At 38.7% G+C, this 24,024-nt stretch overlaps 1 protein-coding gene and 1 pseudogene across 6 annotated transcripts in view; both read left to right on the top strand.

Annotated features, from left to right (window-relative positions):
• FBXW11 (F-box and WD repeat domain containing 11) overlaps positions 1-24,024 on the top strand; it is a 142,223-nt gene that overhangs the window by 115,365 nt on the left and 2,834 nt on the right. For 5 of the 6 annotated variants that reach the window (XM_053567356.1, XM_053567353.1, XM_053567355.1 and 2 more), the window contains 6 exons: positions 4,542-4,660; positions 6,946-7,195; positions 11,860-11,978; positions 13,769-13,879; positions 14,739-14,817; positions 17,652-17,838. In XM_053567356.1, coding sequence (XP_053423331.1) covers positions 4,542-4,660; positions 6,946-7,195; positions 11,860-11,978; positions 13,769-13,879; positions 14,739-14,817; positions 17,652-17,813 — 840 coding nt within the window. In that variant the 3' untranslated portion in view covers positions 17,814-17,838. Of the gene's footprint in view, positions 1-4,541; positions 4,661-6,945; positions 7,196-11,859; positions 11,979-13,768; positions 13,880-14,738; positions 14,818-17,651; positions 17,839-18,118; positions 18,555-24,024 lie in introns of those variants that run through there. The other variant, XM_053567354.1, reaches the window with a different exon arrangement.
• Positions 15,966-17,196, top strand: LOC128569234 (mitochondrial import inner membrane translocase subunit TIM14-like; annotated as a pseudogene).

The following is a 24,024-nucleotide window of genomic DNA, read 5'->3' as shown; positions in this document are numbered from 1 at the left end:
CAAGTGAAGTTGTCAGGGCTAAAGAAATATTACATAATGATAAAGGGGTCAGTCTCCATCAAAGAAGACATAACAATTCTAACATGCAAGTGTCAGACGATGTTAGGTAAAAACCGATAGAACTAGAAGGAGAAATAAATTCACTATTGTATTGGAGACTTCAGCTCCCCTCTATCAGAAATGAACAGACTAAACAGCCAGAAAATTGGTAAGGATATAAATGAACTTAACACCACCATTAACTAACTGCATCTAATACAGTCTTTTTAGTGTGGACTATACACTGCTTCATTTAACAGTTGTGGAGAACACATTCTTCTCAGTCTCACCCAGAACATTTCACCACATTTTGTGCTGTAAAAATACACGTTATCAAATTTAAAAGAATAGAAATCATGTAATGTCTGCTCTCAGACCACAGTGGAATCAAACTACAAATCAGTAACAGAAAGATAGCTGGAAAAATTCCTAAATACTTGTAGATTAAATAATTCTAAATATATTACACAAATCAAAGAAGAAATCTCAAGAGAAATTTTTTTTTTTTTGTAGAGACAGAGTCTCACTTTATGGCCCTCGGTAGAGTGCCGTGGCCTCACACAGCTCACAGCAACCTCCAACTCCTGGGCTTAAGCGATTCTCTTGCCTCAGCCTCCCGAGTAGCTGGGACTACAGGCGCCCGCCACGACGCCCAGCTATTTTTTGGTTGCAGTTCAGCTGGGGCCGGGTTTGAACCCACCACCCTCGGCATATGGGGCCGGCGCCTTACTGACTGAGCCACAGGCGCCGCCTCAAGAGAAATTTTTAAAAATATTTTGAACTAAATGAAAATGAACACACAGCTTGTTCAAAATATGTGAGATGCAGTGAAAGCTAAGAGGGAATTTTATGGCATTGAATGCATATATTAAAAAAGAAGAAAAATCTAAAATCATAGACACTAGAAAAAGAAGAGCAAACAATCCAAACTAAGCAGAAGAAAAGAATTAATGAAAGTTAGAGCAGATGTGATTAAGTAAATGAGATGAAAGCTATGTTAATTAGTAGGATGTAAACACTCCAATTTGTACAAATAATCAATACATTGAATCCCACAAAGGCATAAATGTATTCATGATCTATGTATATATGACTTAATAAAAAAAAGAAAAAAAGAGCAGAGATCATTGAAAATAGGAATTCAACAGAGAAAATTAATGAAATCCAAAGGCGAATATATGAAAAGATTAGTAAAATTAACAAACCTCCAGCTGTCCTAATTTAGAAAAAAAAGGACTCAAATTCCTAATATCAAAAATGAAAGAGGAGAGATCCCTACAGATCCCATGGACATTAAGAAGATAATAAAGGAATACTGTGAATAATTTTGTGCACACAATTTTGATAATTTAGATGAGCGAATCAATTCTATGAAAGACATATCTGCCAAAATGAGATCTCAAGAATAGACAGTCTGATTAGGGCGTTATTAAAGACATTAAATCAATAATTAGTTATCTTCTAAAACAGAAAGCACCTAGACCAGATAGCTTCACTGGTGAATTCTACTAGACATTTAAGAAGGAAATTATACAAGTTCTTTACAACTTCTTGCAGAAGATGAAAGCAGAGGGAACACCTTTTAACTCATTCTACAAGGTTAGCATGACCTTAGCAGAACCAGATAAAAACATGACAAGAAAACTATAGACCAATACCACTTATGAACACAGACAAAGAAATCTTCAACAAAAATATTAGCAAACTGAATTCAACAATGTTTAAAAAGGAGTTACTCAATACAACCAAGTGGATTAATTAATGTAATTCATCATATCAACAGGCCAAAGAAAAAAAACCATGAATCATACCAATAGATGCAGAAAAGCATTTGACAAAATTCAACATCCATTCATGATAAGTAATTCTTAGTAAATGATGAGTAGAGGAGAACTCCCTCAACTTGAAGAATATCTATCAAAAGTCTATAGTAACGTTATGCTTAATGGTGAGAAACACAAAGCTTACCCACTAAGATCAAGAGCCTCCCCTCTCACCACTGCTTTTCAACATTGTAGTAGAAGTCCTAGCTAAGGAGAATCTGGACAGGAAATGAAAGGTATACAGTTTGGGAAGGAAGAAATCAAACTGTCTTTACTTTATAGATGACATGATTGTAGAAAAACTAAAAACGTCAACAAAACACCTCCTCAAAATAAGAAATGATGATGTCAGGGTTGCAAGATGTAAGGTTTATATACGTAAGTCAATTGCTTACCTATATGCTAACAATGGACAAATAAAATGTGAAATTAAAAACACATACCAGTTAATGTTAGTCCCCTAAAATGAAGTACTTAGGTACACATGTAACAAAATACATTCTATATGCACATGAGGAAAACCTGAAAAAAGAAATCAAAGAATTAAATAAATGGATAGATATGTCATGCTTGTGAGTAGGAAGGCTTTTCTGAGGCTGGCTGTTCTTCCCAAATTGGTCTATAGATGCAACATGATCCTGGTCAAAATCCCAGCAAGTTACTTTGTGGATATTGACGAACTAACTCTAACATTTACAAGGAGAGGCAAAAATCAACTCAATATTGAAGGAGAAGAACAAAGTCAGATGACTAACACTACACCCTATTTCAAAAATTACTGTCAAACTACAGTAATCAAGGCACTGTGGTACTGGCAAAAGATTAGAGCACTAAATCAGTGGAACAGAATGGAGAGCCCCAAAATAGATTCACACAAATATAGCCAGTGATCTTTGACAAAGGAGCAAAGACAACGCAGTAGAGAAAAGATTGTATCTTTAACAAGTGGTACTGAAACAACTGGACATCTGTAGCTCCCCATCACATACAGGAGAGTCTAGACACAGACCATGTACACTTCACACAAATTAACTCAAAATGGATTGTAGACCTAAATGTAAAACTATAAAACTAAGGAATACAATGTAGGAGAAAATCTAGTTGATCTTGAGTTTGTTGATGACTGTTAAGGTATAACACCAAAAGCATGATCTGTGAAAGAAAGAATCCATATTTTAGACTTGATTAAAATAATTTTAATAAAATAAATTTATTTGAATAAAAATTTTAATCCAAAGACACTGTCAGCAAATGAAAAACCAAGCCACAGACTGGGAGCAAATATTTTCAAAAATCATCTTTGATAGGCGGCGCCTGTGGCTCAGTGAGTAGGGCGCTGGCCCCATATGCCGAGGGTGGCGGGTTTGGACCCAGCCCCGGCCAAACTGCAACAGAAAAATAGCCGGGCGTTGTGGCACGCGCCTGTAGTCCCAGCTGCTCGGGAGGCTGAGGCAAGAGAATCGTGTAAGCCCAAGAGTTAAAGGTTGCTGTGAGCCGTGTGACGCCACGGCACTCTACCCGAGGGCTGTACAGTGAGACTCTGTCTCTACAAAAAAAAAAAATCATCTTTGATAAAGAACTGTTGTCCAAAACACAGAAACAATTTTTTTTTTTTTTTTTTTGCGACAATCTCACTTTGTCATGCTTGGTAGACTGCTGTGGTATCACAGCTCATAACAGCCTCAAACTCTTAGGCTCAAGTGATCCTCTTGCCTCAGCCTCCCGAGTAGCTAGGACTACAGGCGCCTGCCACAACACCTGGCTAGTTTTTAGAGATGGGATCTTGCTCTTGTTCAGGCTGGTCTCAAACTTGTGAGCTCAGGCAATCTACCCACCTTGGCCTTCCAGAATGCTGGGATTGCAAGCATGAGCCACTGTGCCCAGCCTTTATTAAAAAAAAAAAAAGAGTTTTAAAAAAATGTTTAACTCTCAGGGCCTGTGGCTCAGTGAGTAGGGCGCCAGCCCCATATGCCAAGGGTGGCGGGTTCAAACCCAGTCCCGGACAAACTGCAACAAAAAAATAGCCGGGCGTTGTGGCAGGCGCCTGTAGTCCCAGCTGCTCGGGAGGCTGAGGCAAGAGAATCGCGTAAGCCCAAGAGTTAGAGGTTGCTGTGAGCCATGTGACGCCATGGCACTCTACCTGAGGGCGGTACAGTGAGACTCTGTCTCTACAAAGAAAAAAAAATGTTTAACTCTCTAATAAAACATGATATTTTATTATTAAAAACTCTTTATAGTTTACTTTGAGATTTTTCTGAAATGTTGAATATTTTGCTTCCTGTTTTTTATTTTTATAAATAAACATAAGGGGTATGTATGAATTTTTAAAAGGTCTTAATAGATGTTATGGTGTTTTCCAGAAGATGAACTAACTCTTTGTACAGATTTTATTTTAAAAATTCCTCTTTTTTTTTTTTTTTAAATTCCTCTTTATAAGGCTATTAAGTATAATGAATACAATAGCCAAGAGGGGACAAATTAAAATACACATTTATCCTCTTAGTTATTCAGTGTTGCCCCTATTCTATTTGTCATTTCCTACCTATTTGAGTTAACTATTCTCATTTACTGCAACTCAGATGTGTTTTATTTTATGATTCAGATCACAAGGTAGGACAGTAACATTCATCAAAATGTGATATACTGAATCATCATTTGTGGTTGATCTTGCCTCAATAGATTTGGGATAAAACCAGCCTGGAATGTTTGAAAGTGTTAACAGGACACACAGGTTCTGTCCTCTGTCTCCAGTACGATGAACGTGTTATTGTAACTGGTTCTTCAGATTCTACAGTGAGGTGAGTGACCTGACTTCATTGGTTTGAACCTTCTAAGCCTTCCACAAGGAGGTTGAGATTCACACCTTCCTTTAGGATAGGTGCCCACAAACTTTGTATACATTTTTGCATGCTGTATTAAAGTTAATTTTGATATAGATGTGTTCGAGCACATTAGGCAGGAAAGCTAATGTTTGTTATGTGTGTCCCTTTCCCATTACCGTACATTACAGAGAAGACAGCATGATTTCCTGTCAGAGCCTAGTATTAGGCTAGCTTTGTCTTTCTGGGAAACTGTTGTCCAGAGTAGAAAAGAGGAAGGCTGCTGTTCTAGGAGTGTGGTGGGTACCAGCCTGTAAATACTGAAAGAATCAGAAGCAGTTTGCAGAATCTTTTTTTTTTTTTTTTGAGACAGAGTCTCAAGCTGTCACCCCGGGTAGAGTGCTATGGCATCACAGCTCACAGCAACCTCAAATTCCTGGGCTCAAGCGATTCTCTTGCCTCAGCCTCCCAAGGAGCTGGGACTACAGGTGCCCACCACAACGTCTGGCTATTTTATTTTTGGTTGTAGTTGTCATTGTTCTTTGGCAGGCCTGGGTTGGATTCAAACCCACCAGCTCCGGTGTATGTGGCTGGTGTCCTAGCCGCTTGAGCTACAGGCACTGAATCCAGTTTGCAGAATCTTTTGAGGGACATAGGGGAATGAAATTTGAGAGACAGGTAGTATTCTGGGTACTTTGTATGATGTTATCCTGTTGAGTTCTCACATCAACCTTTCTGAGTAGATAGATGCCTATCTTCAGTATTATAGTTTGTGGTAGGAAATTTAAGACCAGAGATGTTAAATAATTTCCTCAGAGTCACATAGTAATTGAACCTCTAATTATTATTTATTTTTTATTAATTTTTTTGGAGACAAAGTCTCACTTTCTTGGCCTTGGTAGAGTGCCGTGGCGTTACAACAACCTCAAACTCTTGGGCTCAAGGGATTTTCTTGCCTCAGCCTCCCAAGTAGCTGGGACTACAGGCACCTGCTACAAGGGCTGGCAAGTTTTAAAGATGGGAGCCTCGCCCTTGCTCAAGCTGGTCTTGAACTCTGGCAGTCCACCTGCCTCGGCCTTCCAGAGTGCTAGGAATACAGGTGTGAGCCACCGCACCCAGCTGAACCTCTAATTCATACTGGTCAGGACTGTCAGTAGCCTTCCTAGTAGTAGTTTTCAGTTGCTGTCCCAGGGGCAGAGTGATAAGGAAGCAATGACTGCTGGTTAGGAGCGGGGAGAGTAGGAAAGGAATGTGTTTGAGATCCATTCCTACACCTCTGGGACACGGACATTTTTCCACATTAGATGGCTTTGGAGTTGGGTGTAGTGATGAGGTCATGTGATAAAGCCTCAGCTGGACTGGCTTGGAGGAATTGTAGAAGAAAAGAACATGCATCTTCTGGGATGAGTCAAACACTTGAAGAGGATTGTTGTACTGGCCCACATATCTAAGAGACGGGAATGGTTATGGCTTTTGTCCTTGGGCTCCCACACTCTCCTCCTCTTCACTGCTCTCCTTAACTTAGTTTCGGTTATTAATCTCTTGCCACACCCTTATACTCTTTCCCTACCCTGTTTGAAGCATGGCCATTCTTTCCCAGACTCAGTGCTTCCAGGCCACTACTTCTGCCAAGGATTGTGTCTCAGCCTTAGAGCCTGAGCATTTTCTCCTCTGCTCTATGAACATGCCGTTAGGAGATTGGTTTATAGAAAAGGAAAAGCCATGATGTGGAAGGGTCCCCCTTAAAACTCTGTGTCTTGAATGTGAACCAATTTTTTTTTCCATAAAGCAGCTGGGTAAAGATGTGGGTGTGGTGATTGATGAAACATCATGACTTATAGTCTCAGTTTGTCATGGAGAAATAATAGACCCAGAGGCCTGTCAGGGGTTGCCAGGAACCTTAAGCTTCGAACCATCCTTAATTCCTCAGCCATTAAACCTCCTTCCTCCTGTCATCTCAGACTCACTGCAAAGTCTACTTTCATGAGGAATCACCTTTTGCCATAAGCACAAGCCTGCAAACTCCATCCCTGAATACCTGTTAAATACACCTAAACCTGAGCGAAGCCACAGTTAGCCACCTTCTCTGAAACTGTCTCAAACATTTCTTAGCAAAGAAAGAAATTGTTTCTGGGGCCTTGTTTTAAGTATGTCTTTAGGTTCTTTAAGAATGGACCTAGTGCTCAGATACTGGCACTCAGATACCAGAATCTTTTCCCGGATGTTTCAGTAATTAAGCCTCATCCTTTTCTCTTCTCACTTAGAGTCTGGGATGTGAACACAGGTGAAGTTCTTAACACGTTGATCCACCACAATGAAGCTGTATTGCACTTACGCTTCAGCAATGGACTGATGGTGACCTGTTCAAAGGACCGTTCCATTGCAGTGTGGGACATGGCTTCTGCTACTGATATCACTTTACGCCGAGTTCTGGTTGGCCATCGTGCTGCTGTCAATGTAGTAGACTTTGATGATAAGTACATCGTGTCTGCCTCTGGTGACAGGACCATCAAAGTAAGTGTGTCTGCAGTTATAACCCTATCTGCTCTTTTTCCTTTTAAAACAGAGAGAAAGCAAATGTGCCATATGCCAACCTGGTACCTGACAAGATCTTAATTCTCTTCTGTGTTCATGAGCCCTTGGGGCCATCCTACTCCACATGTTTCTAGAGTCCTAGGGCAAAGTTGGAGGAAAAGTCCCAGCTCCAGAAGAGAGAACAATCTGCTATTTTATGAAATGATCTTCTTGATCAGCTTTTTAAAGGGAAGAGAACTAACGTATTGCGCGTGTACTGTGTGCTAAGAGCTTTATGTTACCATCTCAGTTAACTGTCCCCACACTCTTTTTGAGGTAGGTGCTGCCCCCTTCTTAGAGATGTGGCTAAGGAAAATGAATTGTGTTGGTGATCATACAACTAATTGGTGGCAGATCTTAGATTTGACTTATTCATCTAATTTTTTTTTTTTTTTGAGACAGAGTCTCACTATGTCGTCCTCAGTAGAGTGCTATGGCATCACAGCTCACAGCAACCTCAAACTCTTGGGCTTAAACGATTCTCTTGCCTCAGCCTCCCAAGTAGCTGGGACTACAGGTGCCCACCACAACACCTGGCTATTTTTTTGTTGAAGTTGTTAGCTGGCCCAGGCTGGGTTCGAACCTGCCAGCCTCAGTGCATGTGGTGGGTACCGTACCCACTGTACTACAGGTGCCGAGCCTTATTCATCTAGTTTTGAGAGCTTGCCAGGCATGGACCTTGGCCTGGAGGCTGAAGATAGGATGATGAATAAGACACGTCCATGCCTTCAAGAAGCTTTGCATGCAGTGAGTGGGAGGCAGACATGTGACAAACAGCTGCAGTCTAACGTGATTCATAGGGTATGGCAAATGCAGTTCTGATTCCAATATCTACCTTAACTCTTTTGGATTTTAGTTTTCTTATATTTGAGAGATAATTTCTGTACCATAAAGAGTCAGCATTTTAAAGGACACTATTTAGGGGCATTTAGTACATTTACATTGTATAACATTACTACTGTCTAGTTCTGGAACATTTTAATCACCTTCTAGGAAAACATCATATTCCTTAGCATTCAGCCCCCACTCTGGCCTTCCATTCCCTAGTGATTGCTAATGTACCTTCTGTCTGTGTGGATTTGCCTGTTTTAAACATTTCATATAAGTGGAATCATACAATATGTGACCTTTTGTGCATGGCTTCTTTCACTAAGCATAATGTTGTCAGGGTTTATCCATGTACACGTAGCATATATCAGTATGTACTTTGTCCTTTTGTTTTTTTTGAGACAGAGTCTCACTTTGTCACCCTGGGTAGAGTGCTGTGGCATCATAGCTCATAGCAACCTCATACTCTTGGGCTCAAAAAATTCTCTTGCTTCAGCCTCCCAAGTAACTGGGACTACAGGTACCCACCACAACACCTGGCTTTTTTTTTTTTGCAGAGACAGAGTTTCACTTTATTGCCCTCGGTAGAGTGCCGTGGCGTCACACGGCTCACAGCAACCTCCAACTCCTGGGCTTAGGCGATTCTCCTGCCTCAGCCTCCCGAGTAGCTGGGACTACAGGCGCCCGCCACAACGCCCGGCTATTTTTTGGTTGCAGTTTAGCTGGGGCTGGGTTTGAACCTGCCACCCTCGGCATATGGGGCCGGTGCCCTACTCACTGCGCCACAGGCGCCGCCCGGCTTTTTTTTTTTTTTTTTTAAGAGATGGAGTCTTGCTCTTGCTCAGGCTGGTCTTGAACTCATGAGCTCAGGTAATCTACCGGCCTCAGCCTCCCAGGTGTAAGCCACTGCACCTGGCCTTATTCCTTCTAATGACTGAATAAAATTACATTTTGTAGATATACCAGACTTTGTTTATTCATTTATCAGTTAATGGACATTTTGGTTGTATCTGATTTTTGACTATTAAGAATAATGTTGCTGGGCGGCGCCTGTGGCTCAGTCGGTAGGGCGCCGGCCCCATATACCGAGGGTGGCGGGTTCAAACCCGGCCCCAGCTGAACTGCAACCAAAAAATAACTGGGCGTTGTGGCGGGCGCCTGTAGTCCCAGCTGCTCAGAAGGCTGGGGCAAGAGAATTGCTTAAGCCCAGGAGTTGGAGGTTGCTGTGAGCTGTGTGATGCCATGGCACTACCGAGGGCCATAAAGTGAGACTCTGTCTCTCCAAAAAAGAAAAAAAAAAAAGAATAATGTTGCTGAAAACATTTGTAAATAGTTTTTTTTTTTTTTTTAAAGTAACTTTAATTTTCTTAACTGAACTGTGATATATAAAAGTGATCACCTTCAGGGTAAAATTAAGAAAGCCAGAATAATTTTACGAAAACTTCTCTAGAAATAAAGTTTATAGAATATGCCTATAAGAAAAATTTAAGAATATTCGATTGAAGAAATATTAATCTAGTACTCACAATACCAGAATATATGTAGGGGGAGGAGGAGACAAGAGCCGGGGGTAGAGACAGAAGTTGCTTTTTGAGATCTTTCTCACAACTAAGTCTAAATATTTCATGCTGTAAATAGTTTTTTAGTGTATTTTCAAGTCTTTGGGGATGATAATTTTATTTATTTTATTTTTTATTAAATCATAGCTGTGTACATTAACGCAATCATGGGGTATAGTGTGCTGGTTTTATATACAATTTGAAATATTTTCATCAAACTGGTTAACATAGCCTTCACGACGTTTTCTTAGTTATTGTGTTAAGACATTTATATTCTACACTTAGTGAATTTCACATATACCCTTGTAAGATGTACTGTAGGTGTGGTCTCACTGATTACCTCCCTCCACCCTGCCTCCCATCTCCAGGGATAATTTTATGTTTAACATTTTGAGGAACTGCCAACCTGTTTTCCAGAGTGGCTATATAACCCCATCAGCAGTGTATGAACATTTGAACTTACACAAAGATCCTTCTTTTTATGACCAGCACTATAGCATTCTGGTATTTAGCTCTATAAAGTATGGACTACAGTATCAAACTTTAGATTGGGTAGTCTGGAAGCTGTTAGAATTTGTAAACTCTCACAGTCAAACACCATTTGGTGTAGTATTAGTGCCTGCACATCAAGAGGGTTTGGGCCTTATTACAAACAGGTGTTTCATAATATGAGTCTGGAGGATTTCTCCATATTCTTACCAAGACTTGTTGTTATTGTCTTTCTTACAGCTGTTCTAATTGTGTGCAGTGGTATCTCTGTGGTTTTGCTTTGTATTCCCTAATGACTGATGATATTGAACATTATTTTTCATTTGCTTACTGTTTATTTGTATGCCTTCTTTGGAAAATGTCTATTTAAATCTTTTGCCCACTTAATTGTTTGGTTATAAAAGTTCTTTGTATATTCTGATACAAGTCCCTTATCAGATACATGATTTACACATACTTTCTCCCATTCCATAGCTTATCTTTTCACTTTTTCAGTGGTATCTTTTGAAACACAAATGATTTTAATTTTAATGATGTCCAGTTTATTATTTGTTTTCTTTTGTTGCTTGCACTTTTGTGGTGTTACTAGGAAACCATTGCTTAATCCAAGGTCACAAAGATTTATTCCTATGTTTTCCAAGAATTGTATAGTTTTAGCCCTTACATTTATCCCTTTGATCCATTTTGAATTAAATTTTTTTTCAGAATTTTAGTTTATGACTTAAATTTTTTTTTATTAAGTAATTTTATTTCTAGTTAATACGAGGGTATAAGCAACCAGGCCAAAATATTTTATTTTGTTAGGTAGAGTTCATCTTGTGGTTCTGTTTCCCATACAAAAGGTGTGCCATCACCCCCCACCCTGTGCCCATTCAGTGAGAGACCCTAACCCCCTCCCCGTCTCTCATTACTGCTCCCCCAAAATTGAATTGAAATAAGTTTATCTCCTATTCGGGCATACATTGGACCATCTACTGGCTTCATATTAGTATTGAACACATTGGATATTTGCTTTTCCATTCTTATAATACTTTACTAAGAAGAATGTGTTTCAACTCCATGTGGGCTAGGGGTCCAGCTCTATTCTTTTACATGTGGATATCTATCTATCCCATTCATCTACAAAAGCAGCGGATAAAGTAATTCCGAGCATTGTGGTTGCTTTGTATCTCCTTTGTATCTCCACCTTAATAAGGTAAGATGTCTGTGAACATCTAAGCCTTGCAGATCATTTCACAAAAGAGAGGATTATTTATTCTACATATTAATATATAAATTAGGAGTAATAAGTCAAAACAAATGGAGCTTATCAAGAAACTATGCTAGGAAAGAGGAAGATAATGAAAGGTGAAGCTTTTTTATATCCATTATATTAGGTTTGACACGTCAGCTGGTATAAAAACAAAATCTGGCCCAAACTCTTTCTTCTAGGCAATTGAATGTCTCAGCCACCCAGGACATGCACTTTTTGTAAAGATCTCAAAATTGTGGCGACTTCACTGCTTATATTTGTATTTCCTTCCACTTTTGTCACTTAGCAGCTAAGAAAATTTTACACTGTCCAATTTGTCCCTAAGCCTCCCACTCTCACCTTTGAGTTAGAAGAGACTGTATTTTATAATCCTGTATTTGAGTCATTTTCAGAAGCTTACTCTTTTTTTTGAAAGGTACATTATGGGAGGAGTTTCCTGCATTCATTCTTAACACTGTCACTGATTTGTCATGCAGGTCTGGAGCACTAGCACCTGTGAATTTGTCCGCACTCTGAATGGGCACAAGCGAGGCATTGCCTGTCTCCAGTACCGAGACCGGCTGGTTGTCAGTGGATCGTCAGATAACACCATCAGGTGGGTACACGTTGGTCTGCAGACGGGACAGGCTTATTTTTGCCATAGTGTTGGCTCATTTCCCTGTCCTAATGTTCAAACAACTCAGAGTGAATGGGACACTTCAGATAAGAAAGCTTCAGGGTAACTTTTAGAAATTGTTTGGTGCTGCATACTCATTGGGAAAGCTGTGTATGCCCTGGGTGTTCTTCCAAGATTCCCCCAGTACACAAAGTTTTATAACCTCAACTCCACCCAGGATCACTTAATATCGAATCACCTCAGAACAGACTAGAATGTTCCAGCCGGACTCACTGTCATTTCTTTTACCTGTGAGCTCCCACCTCCCTCCCTAACAGAAGGGAGTATACTTTATTTCCTTTCCCAAGCCTGCTTTACAAAATCATCTATTCCTGCTAGGTTGTTTGTTTTACCACCCTTTTCTCAACTCTCAGTCTCATTGCTTTCGAGTAAATAGGACTAACAGATACTTTATGTCTTATTAAGAATATCCTTTAAATGTCTATTTAATTATCCCAAGTCATCTGCACTAGTATATACCCATGTATCCCAATATATGCTAGTGGCTTTATATAAAGTCACTATAATTTTGGTATTTATAACCAAGTTGCCTAATGTTTGGGCAAAATAAAGATTATTAAAAATGAAAGGAAGAAAGCAATACCAGAATAGCTGTAACTGCTGTTAACTTTTCTTTATCACTTTAGGTTTTAAGATACCATAAAAGTTTAGAGCTTAAATCTTAGCTCTGCTTTGTCCGTCATGCTTTCTGTATTGCTTAATGTTTCATCAGGGCACAGTTCTTAACTTCCTTATTGGAATCTTTAGGTTTTATAAAATAATAATGTGTCATACTCTGTAGTTTATAGAAGGGAACCACTTTGGAGTCATAGTGGCAGTGCTGAATGGCTCTGAGCACAGGTTAGAGAAACTGTCATCACTGACACTGAGATTTGCTGAGAGCAGCTGTGATAAAATGTTAATTGGATGTATGCTAGGACTTACTGGTGGAGAGCCTAAGAAAAAGTCTCAATAGAAAAAATAAAGAAGCAAAAAGAAGTCTCAATAAAATCTGTTTTTGTATATGCTAGTTAGCTATGACTTCTTTTTGCAAGTAATGGAGAAAAAATCAATCATAATAGAAAAAAGAAAAAAAAAAGTCTACTTCCAGAATCGTTATGTAAGTCATGGAGAAAAAGACTTGATGTGGTCAATGGGTTTATACTTCTAAAACACTGAATACACCTAATGAATCTCTCTCTTTCACTTTGTGAACCAGTTAACCCTAGTATACAGTATATATCAAAGAAGAGTTGTCCCTAAGTCTCTTAATAGAGGGAGGTCATCAAGCTGGTCTACCAGTTCCTAACCATAGTTGGCATCATGGACTCCGGGCTAGAGGTGCCAGGGGCAGAAGCTTAAATAACGCCTTGGCTGTATGAAGGGTCTCCCCATCTTTCCTAGTCCAGACATGTTCTTTCTCCTTTGCCACCGGCAATCCCTCTCTCCCCAGAAATTTTGCTATATGGTTTCATCAATTCAGATCTGAGGAGAATGCCTGGGAACTGAATATAATGAAAAGTAAGTCTTCCTCCTAAGTTAGTGCTTAAAAACACACTAATGGTATAAATGTACACACGTAGCTTTGTATGTGTAGTGTGGCCTGGAAAGATAGAAATAAAGAACTTAACGGATAGTGAAAAACCTCATATGTATGGGATGGATATGAACTTGAGGATAGTGTGAATCATGTGGGAAGCTGTTTCATAGAGGTCTGTTTTTCATTCAAGGCTCTGGGATATCGAATGTGGTGCCTGTTTAAGGGTCCTGGAGGGACATGAAGAATTGGTCCGATGCATCCGGTTTGATAACAAGAGGATTGTCAGTGGGGCCTATGATGGGTATGTGTTTCAGATTGTTAGATGCACTTTCTATAGCTATATCACGAAGTGTTGTATATTGGGCAGTTCTGTATGTGCCAGGTCCTGTGTAGGTACTGTCTGTGTAACTGTGGATGTTAGGTATTATTATACGAGTTGATCAGGTGAGAACCTTCAGGCCCAGAAAGGTGGGCCCCATGTCACATAGAAGCAGAGCCTCTGTGGTTCCTAAACTTACTGTTTTAACCATTTGAGAATATCTTAGGCAGTAAGGGGATTCAGTTCTTTGCCTTAGCCCTAAATGTACAGAGAGCGGTAGAGAGAGAGAGAATTCAAAAATAAATTTCTTTTCTTCTATTGGTAAATTGAACAAATCCTTTTTAAAATACCTCACAACTTTTGAAATGAGCAAATGTAAATTTTTCAAGATGGCCTTATATATACTTCATAAATAGATTAGTTGGTCTGTTTATACTTCTATTACTAACTTTCAGCATTGGCTTAATTTGGAGAAAAGTATCCTTGGAATTTCACACAGAGCTGTCAGCAGCACCTACTTGGCTCTAGAGAGGCCCCTGATTAATGAATTTGGTGACATAGATTATCAAGTTAGGATTTGAATTTAGACAACCTGAAATTGTTTTCTTATCACTTTTAAAATAATATTTTTTAAAAATTTCAGCAGTTCTGAGAATGTGTAGGTTCTTATTTCTTTTCAAAATCAAATAGAATTGGTTCAAATAACTTATAAAAACAAAAGTATGTTCCCCATTAGCATTTATAATAGGTGGTTCGTGTGCACTCCTTTTTGTCAGGGAAATGTTTGACAATATATAAAATGTTAACTTTTTACTAATCACAATTTTATTTTCCTTTCTAGGAAAATTAAAGTTTGGGACTTGCAAGCTGCTCTAGACCCTCGAGCCCCAGCAAGCACATTGTGTCTGCGCACATTGGTGGTATGTGATCTCTTAAATTGGGAATTAGTTCCCTGTGCTGGAGGATGACAGTCTGCAGATAGCCCTGTCTAGCTGTATCGCAAGACAGCTTGTATCTCGTGACATGCCTTCAGAGAAATTCACTGTTAACCCTTTCCGATCCTATGTCAGACCTCATCCAACATAATGTGTGTAGGTTTAATTCTGAAAAAGAAAAGAGCCTACACATTTTTTGTGTTTATACACAAAAATAAACAAAAAAACACTTTAATAACTTTATGTAACCAGAAATAGATAATAAAATCATCAGGTGAGTTGATATTTATGTTTTTCTCTTTTAAAACTGTAAAGTAATTACAAGTAACCCACCAACATTTTTCCCGCCCACAATAAATAAGAGCAGGGGAGTATGTGGGTGGCAGAAAAATTGAATTGGAAAGGGTTAATTTTGCGTAGCCAAAATCAGAATATTTGACATTTATATTACTGTGAGCTCTTTCCTAAGGGAGTGGCCCTGCACCTTAAGATAGGAATGCAGGCTTCCTCATTTGTAAGTGGACTGGTTTCCTCATACAGCGTGCAGTATTTTCCTCCTATAGGTTTGAAGTGGGATTTCTTACTATGGTTATCTGTGGTTGTGCTATATTTTTATAACATAAAAACATTTTTGTACTATTAAGGTAGAATTTCCCCTCAATCTATGTTCTATGGATTATTGCTATGGCATATAGGAATACTTTCTTTTTCTTTTTCTTTTTTGAGACAGAGTCTCGCTTTGTTGCCCTCAGTAGAGTACTATGGTGTCATAGCTCACAGCATCCTCAGACCTTGGGTTCAAGCCATCCCCTTGCCTCAGCCTCCCCAGTAGCTAGGACTACAGGCATCCGCCACAATGCCCAGCGTTTTGTTTTGTTATTTTTTAGAGATGGTGTCTTACTCTGCCTCCGGCTGCACCTGGCCTTATTTTTCTATGTTAATCTTGTTTTAGCAACTTTATCAAGCTCATTATTTCTGATAGTCTAGTTGGTTCTATTATATTCTTGAAGAGATAGTCATTTAAAAATGTTGATAGGCGTCGCTCCCCGGGAAAGGCGCGCAGTTCGTGGCCGCGGCCTTTTGGCTGGAATGATCCGCGCTCCCAGTAGAGGCGAGGCAGCTGAGCCAGAGCCATGGCCAGTACAGTGGTAGCAGTTGGACTAACCATTGCTGCTGCAGGATTTGCAGGTCGTTATGTTTTGCAAGCCATGAGGCATATGGAGCCTCAAGTAAAACAAGTTTTTCAGAGTCTGCCAAAATCTGCCTTTAGTGGTGGCTATTACAGAGGTGGGTTTGAACCCAAAATGACAAAACGGGAAGCAGCATTAATACTAGGTGTAAGCCCTACTGCCAATAAAGGGAAAATAAGAGATGCTCATCGCGAATTATGCTCTTAAATCACCCAGACAAAGGAGGATCTCCTTATATAGCAGCCAAAATCAATGAAGCTAAAGATTTACTAGAAGGTCAAGCTAAAAAATGAAGTAAACTTATAATGAATTTTAAGTTCATATTAGTTATGTATGTGAGTGCCAACTTTTTATAATAAAATGCCTCAGAGGTTCAGTTTTGAAAATGACTTGGCATAAACTAAAGCCTTGGTATAATTTTGTTTAAATTTGAGGATTTTAAGTCAGACTAAAGATTAGAATAATTGATGGACAAATGCAGACTGTTGAATAGAAATACTATTCATTACTCATTGCAAGTAAGTTGCTTTGTGTACTGTTCAAGACAAAGTGAAGTAGACAGTCCTTGCTCTCAGCCTCCAGTCTGGTGGGAGACTGGTAAACTGGTAGTTAAGCTGTTCAAGCTGGCCCAGCTACAGGGAACCTTATATTTAAAGTGAATTTAGCCATGATTTTGAATTAAGTAAGTAACCTGTGTATACATATATGTATAATGTCACTGATAGAATTTAGTTTCATACATTAAAAATTCTTTTAACATGGCTCTGTGCCTGTAGCTCAGTGTCTAGGGCGCCAGCCACATACACTGGAGCTAGTGGGTTCAAACCCAGCTCTGGCCTGCCAAACAATGACAACTACAACCAAAAAATAGCTGGGCGTTGTGGCGGGTGCCTGTAGTTCCAGCTACCTGGGAGGCTGAGGCAAGAGAATCACTGGAGTCTAAGAGTGTGAGGTTGCCGTGAGCTATGTGATGCCACAGCACTCTACCGAGGGCTACAAATGAATAAATTTAACAGTATGATAACGAAAAAAAAATGTTGGTAGATTTTTCTTATTTGCAGTAGTGTACTTTTTATTTCTACACATTTCCTTATTTCTTGCATTGACTAGAACATACAGGACTATAATTAGGGCTCTTGTTTTCGTCTTGATTGTCATGGGAATACTTCTAATGTTTCACCATGAATTTTGATGTCAGCTGTGGTTTAAGATAGGTATTCTTGGTTATGTTACAAAAAAACCTATCTTTCCAGTTCTAGGTTTTATGGTGTATTTTTATAGTATATCAAGACTAGGTATTAAATATTGTTTGTTTACCTTTTAAAGTCCTTTGTGAGTTGGTCTTCTTTGACATATAAATGGGCCAGGATCTAGGTTACAAAGTTTAATAAAAAAAAAAAAAGTGGACTAGAAGGAAAAGCTTTTTGTTCTTAGAGTGGAAGACAAAGCTCAATAAATTCTGGAAAATTATGTAGGAAGCCTGCATAAGCAGCTGTTTTTTAGCTTGTGCTAAATGCCTCATTGTGAGATATGAGTGATTATAAAGATCTCATTATTTTTTTTTTGATTTTTTTTTTCTTTTTAAAGATCTCATTTTATTCATTAAGCTGTTATATTAATATTTCATAGGAACATTCCGGACGTGTGTTTCGGCTACAGTTTGATGAGTTTCAGATTATCAGCAGTTCTCATGATGACACTATTTTGATTTGGGATTTCTTAAATGTACCTCCCAGTGCCCAGAATGAGACCCGTTCTCCCTCCAGAACATACACTTACATCTCTAGATAACAGTCTGCACTTTCACCCATTTCAGGTGAGTCCGCCTCTACTTATAATTTTGCTGATTGAATTTACTTTCCTTTGGAGGAAATTCTGTGATTCGAGTTCCTTAGTGATGTGAATCAAGGTCTCTAATTGGAATTCTGCATAGAATATGGGTTTTCATACGGCCAGATGATGAATATGGTTCCTGTTTTTAAAAACTATTTTCCTAAATAGTTTTCCGGGTCATATCAATTTAACATAATGAAGTTCCTCGAATTTTGTTTTGAGGTATAAGAATCTCATTGTTCTTTTTCTTTCTTGTCCTTCAGTTCTATATTTCATTTTCTTTTTTAAATCACCTTCAACAAAATCTCTGTACTGTTCATCACCACCACTGTTTCCTCAAGGATAAATCAAAGAGGGCTGTTTGGAGAGCCTCTAAAACCTATTCTTCATCCATGAAAGACAGTAGATACCCTGAGAAACAAAGCCCTTTGCTGTGGTTACAGGAAGACTTAGAGCCATTGTAACAATTAATGATGGAATGTTTTGGTAACCAAGTTCAGTCTGGAAGATGAACAACCTTACTTGGCTGTATCCTAGGAACTGATGAGTATATGGAATAGTATTGACAACTTTGAGCATTTTGCTGTAGACCAGTGAATTTTATGCACACTTAACTTTGTAGATTGAATAAATACACCTGTACCTATTCATATTGCTGTGAATATATGTATAGAAAGATTATTGTTATTAATAAATTCATATTTATTTAAGAGTATTAATTACTAATGACTTTATCATTATATATTTTCCTGTTTGTTGAAAATTAAAAGTGTAAAGGAAGTCCATGTACAGAACTGGGGATTTTTTGCTGGGATGATTGAGAACACCTGGTACTTGCTCACCAAATTGCCATCTTTTAGATACACCTTTATCAAGATGCTCAGATCCAGTAAGTTTATCCTACCCAGGGATCAACAAACTATAGCCAGGGTCCAAAGTTGACCCACTGCCTGATTTTTGTTTTTTCCTCTATCCACAGGCTAAGAATAGTTTTGACATTTTAAAATACTTTTAAAAATTAAAAGAATAGCTTTTTTCATGATATGTAAAAATAGTATGAAATTTAAATTCCAGTGTCTACAAATAAAGTTTTGTTGGAACACAGCCATGCTCATTCATTTACATATTGTCTATGGCTGTTTGTACTTTTATGTCAGAGTTGATAGTTGAGACAGAGACTCAAGCCTGTAACAGCTACAATATTTACCACATGGCCCTTTAAGAAAAAGTTCGCTGACCTCTGGTCTTAACTCTGCTCTATTAGTGGCAAACCAAGAGTCTTCATCAGGAATGGCAAAGAAGTGTCTTCTTCATGCCGACTCAGTTTGGTCAGTAGTGAGTTGTGGGATTGCTGCCTTTACAAGGACTCTGGGACTCTGTGTGGGCCCCAAGGGACTGTTTGGGGTTGGCAGTGTCTGCCATGGGTCAGGGAAGCAAGCAGGCGTGACCTGTAAGCCACTTACCTATTTGTTGTTGGTTGTCTCAAGTGTGTTCAGCTTGTCTCTTGTGATCATAACCTTGTCCCCTCCTGCTTTGTCTCTGGATAGATTCTTCCTAAGTCAGTTGAAGAATTCACATGGCAGAATTATTATATTTATTGAATGTACTCTTAAAATAGATATTATAGGACAGAAGTTGAAGTCAAGGATCTCTTGAGTGATTGCTACAAGCCACCTCCCCTCCCCAGCCCCCAATGCCTAAGGAAAATATAGGGAAGGAGGAATTAGACCATGTGAAAGCTGGGTCTCTACTTCCTACACCTTTCCCTCTCTAGTCTGCTCTTCAACCTCCTACCAACCAGAGCTATCTTAGCTCTGACTCCATCCTTCTGCTTCATTGGTTCCTATTGTCACGATCTACCTATTACCTTCTTTCCTTGCTAGTTGCCCCTCACTCCCCACCCCAACCTACCATTACTCCCTCTCAGAAATCCATTGCTTCAACCAGAGTGAATTGTATCTTATTTTTTTATTTTTTTTGTAGTTTTTGGCCAGGGCCGGGTTTGAACCCGCCACCTCCGGTATATGGGGTCAGCGCCCTACTCCTTAGAACCACAGGTGCCGCCCTGTATTTGATTTCTTTAATCACACTTCAATAATGCAAACCTCCACCACTCCCCTTCCCTGGCTTTTGCTATTAGAACTATGTGGACTCCCTAGACCTACCCCTTTACTCTTCTGGCTTAGTTTGTTATTTGTATTAAAATGGTTTGTGGGCCTGTCTCCCTTAGAAGGTTGAGGAGCTTCTTTATCATGGAGCTCCAGTGTCTGGTACAGTGCCCAGAATATTGTAAATACTTCTTTTATGCTGGCTAAGTGCACCCAGGGCCAACGTAATGTATTTGTGTTCTTTGTCCCGGACTACACAAGAATTTGCTCATAAGGCAATAAATGTGTGTGAAACTACAGTGTACTCATGCAGTTGCCTCCAGCAAACATAGATACAACACAATACTAAGTGATGTTAACTGACATAGACAGGTATGAGGCTGGCTATTTAGATAATCCATATTTATCTCCCTCTGCCCTGCTCCCTTCACCTTTGTTAATCAAGATAAGAACATTTCTATCACTACAAAAGTTCTCTGTGTCCCTTTGAATCAGAGCCTGCTCTCACCCCAGCTTTGGCAAACACCAGCCTGTTTTCTATCTAAATTAGTTTGTATTTTCTAGAGCTACACTGTGCACTGTCTGTCCACTGTAGTAGTCGCCAGGCACATGTGGCTGCTTAGCTCTTGAAACATGGCCAGTGCCATTTTGGAACTGAATTTTTAATTGTATTTTATTTAAGCTCAAATTTAAATAGCCACATGTGGCTCATAACTGTTCTACTTGACTAGTTGTAGTTTTAGAAGTTTTGTATTTTTAGCTTTTACATTTAGGTCTTTGATTCGAGTTAATTTTTATGTATGGTGTAAGGTAATAATGCCATTGTTCTTTTTTATATAGCCATTTACTTTTTCCAGCACTATTTGATTAAAAGACTTTTTCCCACCGACTTGTTTTAGTGCTTTAGTCAAGAAATTAATCGATCACTTACAGCTCTGTTTTATTTCATGATTTATGCGGCTTTTTTTTTTTTTTTTTACAGATACCACACTGTTATTATTTTGACGAGCCTGAGCAATTGTTTTGACAAGTCTGAGCAAGAGTGAGACCCCCATCCCTACTAAAAATAGAGAAACTAGCTGGGTGTTGTGGCGGGTGCCTATAGTCCCAGGTACTCAGGAAGCTGAGGCAAGAAAGATTGCTTGCGCCCAAGAGTTTGAGGCTGTTGTGAGCTATGATGCCACAGCACTCTACCCAGGGCAACCCTGTGAAACTCTGTCTCCAAAAAAAATAAAAAAAAATTGTTTTGACGATTCTAGGTTCTTTAGGTTTTCATACTCATTTTTTAATTAGATTGTCAAGTGCTAGGAAGATAGTTTTTGGGATTATGATTAGGACTGCATTGAATCTAAAGATCATTTTGGAGAGAATTTTATCTTAACAAAGTATGAGTCTTCCAATCTGTAAACATAGTATATTTCTCTCATTTTGGTCTTCTTTAGCTTCTATTAAGCAATGTTTTGCAAATTTTCATATAGAAATCTAATACATCTTTTGTTAAATTTATTCCATTCTTAACCTCTCTTTTCTTAATGGGAACTTTTAAAGCCATACACTTTCCTCTGTGCATTGCTTTAGCTGCATCCTGCCCCTGCTTTTATTTTTCACATACGAGAAGCGCATAAAATAGAACACAAACAACTGTAACTGTAATTGGGTTTTTGAAGTGAATGAACTTGGGGAATAGATGTATCAAGGAACAATTAAGGCATGCCTCTCTCGTCCGTGTCTGTCCTTGCACTCTGTATAGAAAAGCACATAGTAAAATTCTAGACATCCATATTATGTTTTCAGTGGCATTTTTAGTAGATGAATCAAGAGCTGAATCACTAACTTCTGTATACCCCGTATTACCTAAAAGAGCCCTGAGACAAGATTCCGTTGTTGAGAGAAGCAGCGGTTGTTGCCACGGCCATTTCTCAGGGGCAGTGGTAGAAAGGAAACTCGTGGTCCTTATTCTAGCCATCTTCCCACCCCCTTTTTGGGAATCCAAGAAGAACTGCCTTGTTATAAATCTGCAGTTATAAGTCAGTGGAAAAATCTTACCTGTTTTTTAAGGTAGGGGTTCCCTGTATTCCAGCATAAGCAGTGAAACCCCAAATGTGTTTGTCTTTTCAAAATGAATTACTTTTGACAACTTTGGCAGTGAACTTTATAGATGTAATTGCTCTTTTCCAAATCCTTTTCATTTATTGTAAAAGGAAAAAAATTATTACCATGTCATACTGTGAGATTTATGCATAATAAGAAACACTATCCTAATGATGATTTAACCTTGCAGTAAAATAGTTACCCCTAAAACATAGGTAAGAGTGTCTCTGTGTCAAGAAATGTGGCAATAGATTTATTTGCCAAGTCATTTTTTTAAAGTTACTAACTCCAAAGAGCTATATGTATATGTAGTAGCTGAAAATGTATTCTCTTTTCTTACTTCAAAACAATGTAAAATCATTATGAAGAAATTAGAAAAAATGAGTAAGCCAAACGAAGAAAATAAACTCCTACTCGTGGTTCACCGATGTTAACTTCTTGTATATATCCCTTCAGGCTTTCTGAAATAATGGTTTATAACCATACATATTTTTAAATGCCTTTCCCCCCTCTTTGTTGTGGACTTGTTTGCATGTCAGGATTGTCAGCATTTGTCTAAATTATCATCCTAATCACCATTCAGTTGTTTGGATGTGTCCTGTTGGTCGATATTTATGTCCCTCCCTCCAACCCCCAACTTTTAGTCATTATAAAAAACAGTGCTATGACCATTGTTTTAGCTTAATGTTTGCCCAACCCTTTATTACCTTTGGATAGGATTTTGGAAATATCTGGAGTGTCTGGGTAAAAAGGTATTACATTTAAAGACTTTGATACATAGAGCCCCAGAAGAGTTAAATCAGTTTATACTCCTACCAGGGGCATTTGAGAGCGCCCACTTCTCATCTCTGGGTGTTAATATTTTCAAACAATTCAGGCACTCCTAAATATTCCCAATGGGAAAACACTAGTAAATGAAATTTAATCTTTATTGAATTCATTGAGAAGACTTATTAGAATTCTTTATCTTTATGAAAATTGGCCACCTTTTGGGAAAATTTTCTTTTAAAAAGTATACAAGTATACAATATTGTATATAAAATTTACTTGTATATACTTGTATATACAAGTATACAATATTGTATACAAAAGTATAAAGGTCTTTTTTTTCTTCTTAGCCATAGAATTTTAGACCTAAGGTGACATTAGACTTTCTTGGCCAATGATTTAGTACAGTGTTTGGGAAAGATTATGACCCATCAGTAATTGTAACATAATTACTGAGTGGGTTTCAAGTGGGTTGTTTTTTTTTTGAGGCAGAGTCTCACTGTGTGCCCTTGGTAGAGTGCTGTGGCATCACAGTTCACAGCAACCTCAAATCCTTGGGCTAAAGTGATTCTCTTGCCTTAGCCTCCCAAGTAACTGAGACTACAGGCACCTGCCACAACACCCGGCTTTTTTTTTGGTTGCAGTTGTCTTTGTTGTTTAGCTGGCCCCAGGCCGGGCTCGAACCCACCGCCTCGGTGTATATAGCCGGCATCCTACTCACTGAGCTACAGGCGCAGAGCCTCAAGTGGGTTTTGACTTTGTTTTGATTTAGAATAGAAAATTTCAGCCTGTCTTATACATAATAATGGTAAGTAGTGTCTCATGAATATTCTGTTTTAGGTATGGGGTCTGTGTCCATGTTTACAGACACAGATGAATATAGAAATTGTGATTGAAATGTGTTTCTGACTCAAGGCCATGTTAAAAATAATACAGAATATTCAGTGGTCTTTCCCCCTACATTGTGTGGTCCTTTTACAAATTATTTATTTAAAAAGAAGTAATTTCTGACTACTAGCATTCTATTTGGAAGGGATAGTTTTTGCATAATTTTTTCACAGTAATAGATGAAGGCTCTTCTCATAAGGGTATGAGACTAGCCCTTTATAGGTTCCAAATGACACAAAAGATTGTGCTAAATATAAAATCTCATGTTAAGCATGTTTTGTTATGTGTATACTTTAAGTAGCAGTGCTGAAAGA

The sequence above is a fragment of the Nycticebus coucang genome, chromosome 17, assembly GCF_027406575.1.
Source record: "Nycticebus coucang isolate mNycCou1 chromosome 17, mNycCou1.pri, whole genome shotgun sequence".
NCBI classification, from domain to species: Eukaryota; Metazoa; Chordata; class Mammalia; order Primates; family Lorisidae; genus Nycticebus; species Nycticebus coucang.
This window is presented reverse-complemented; position numbering and strand designations above follow the sequence as displayed.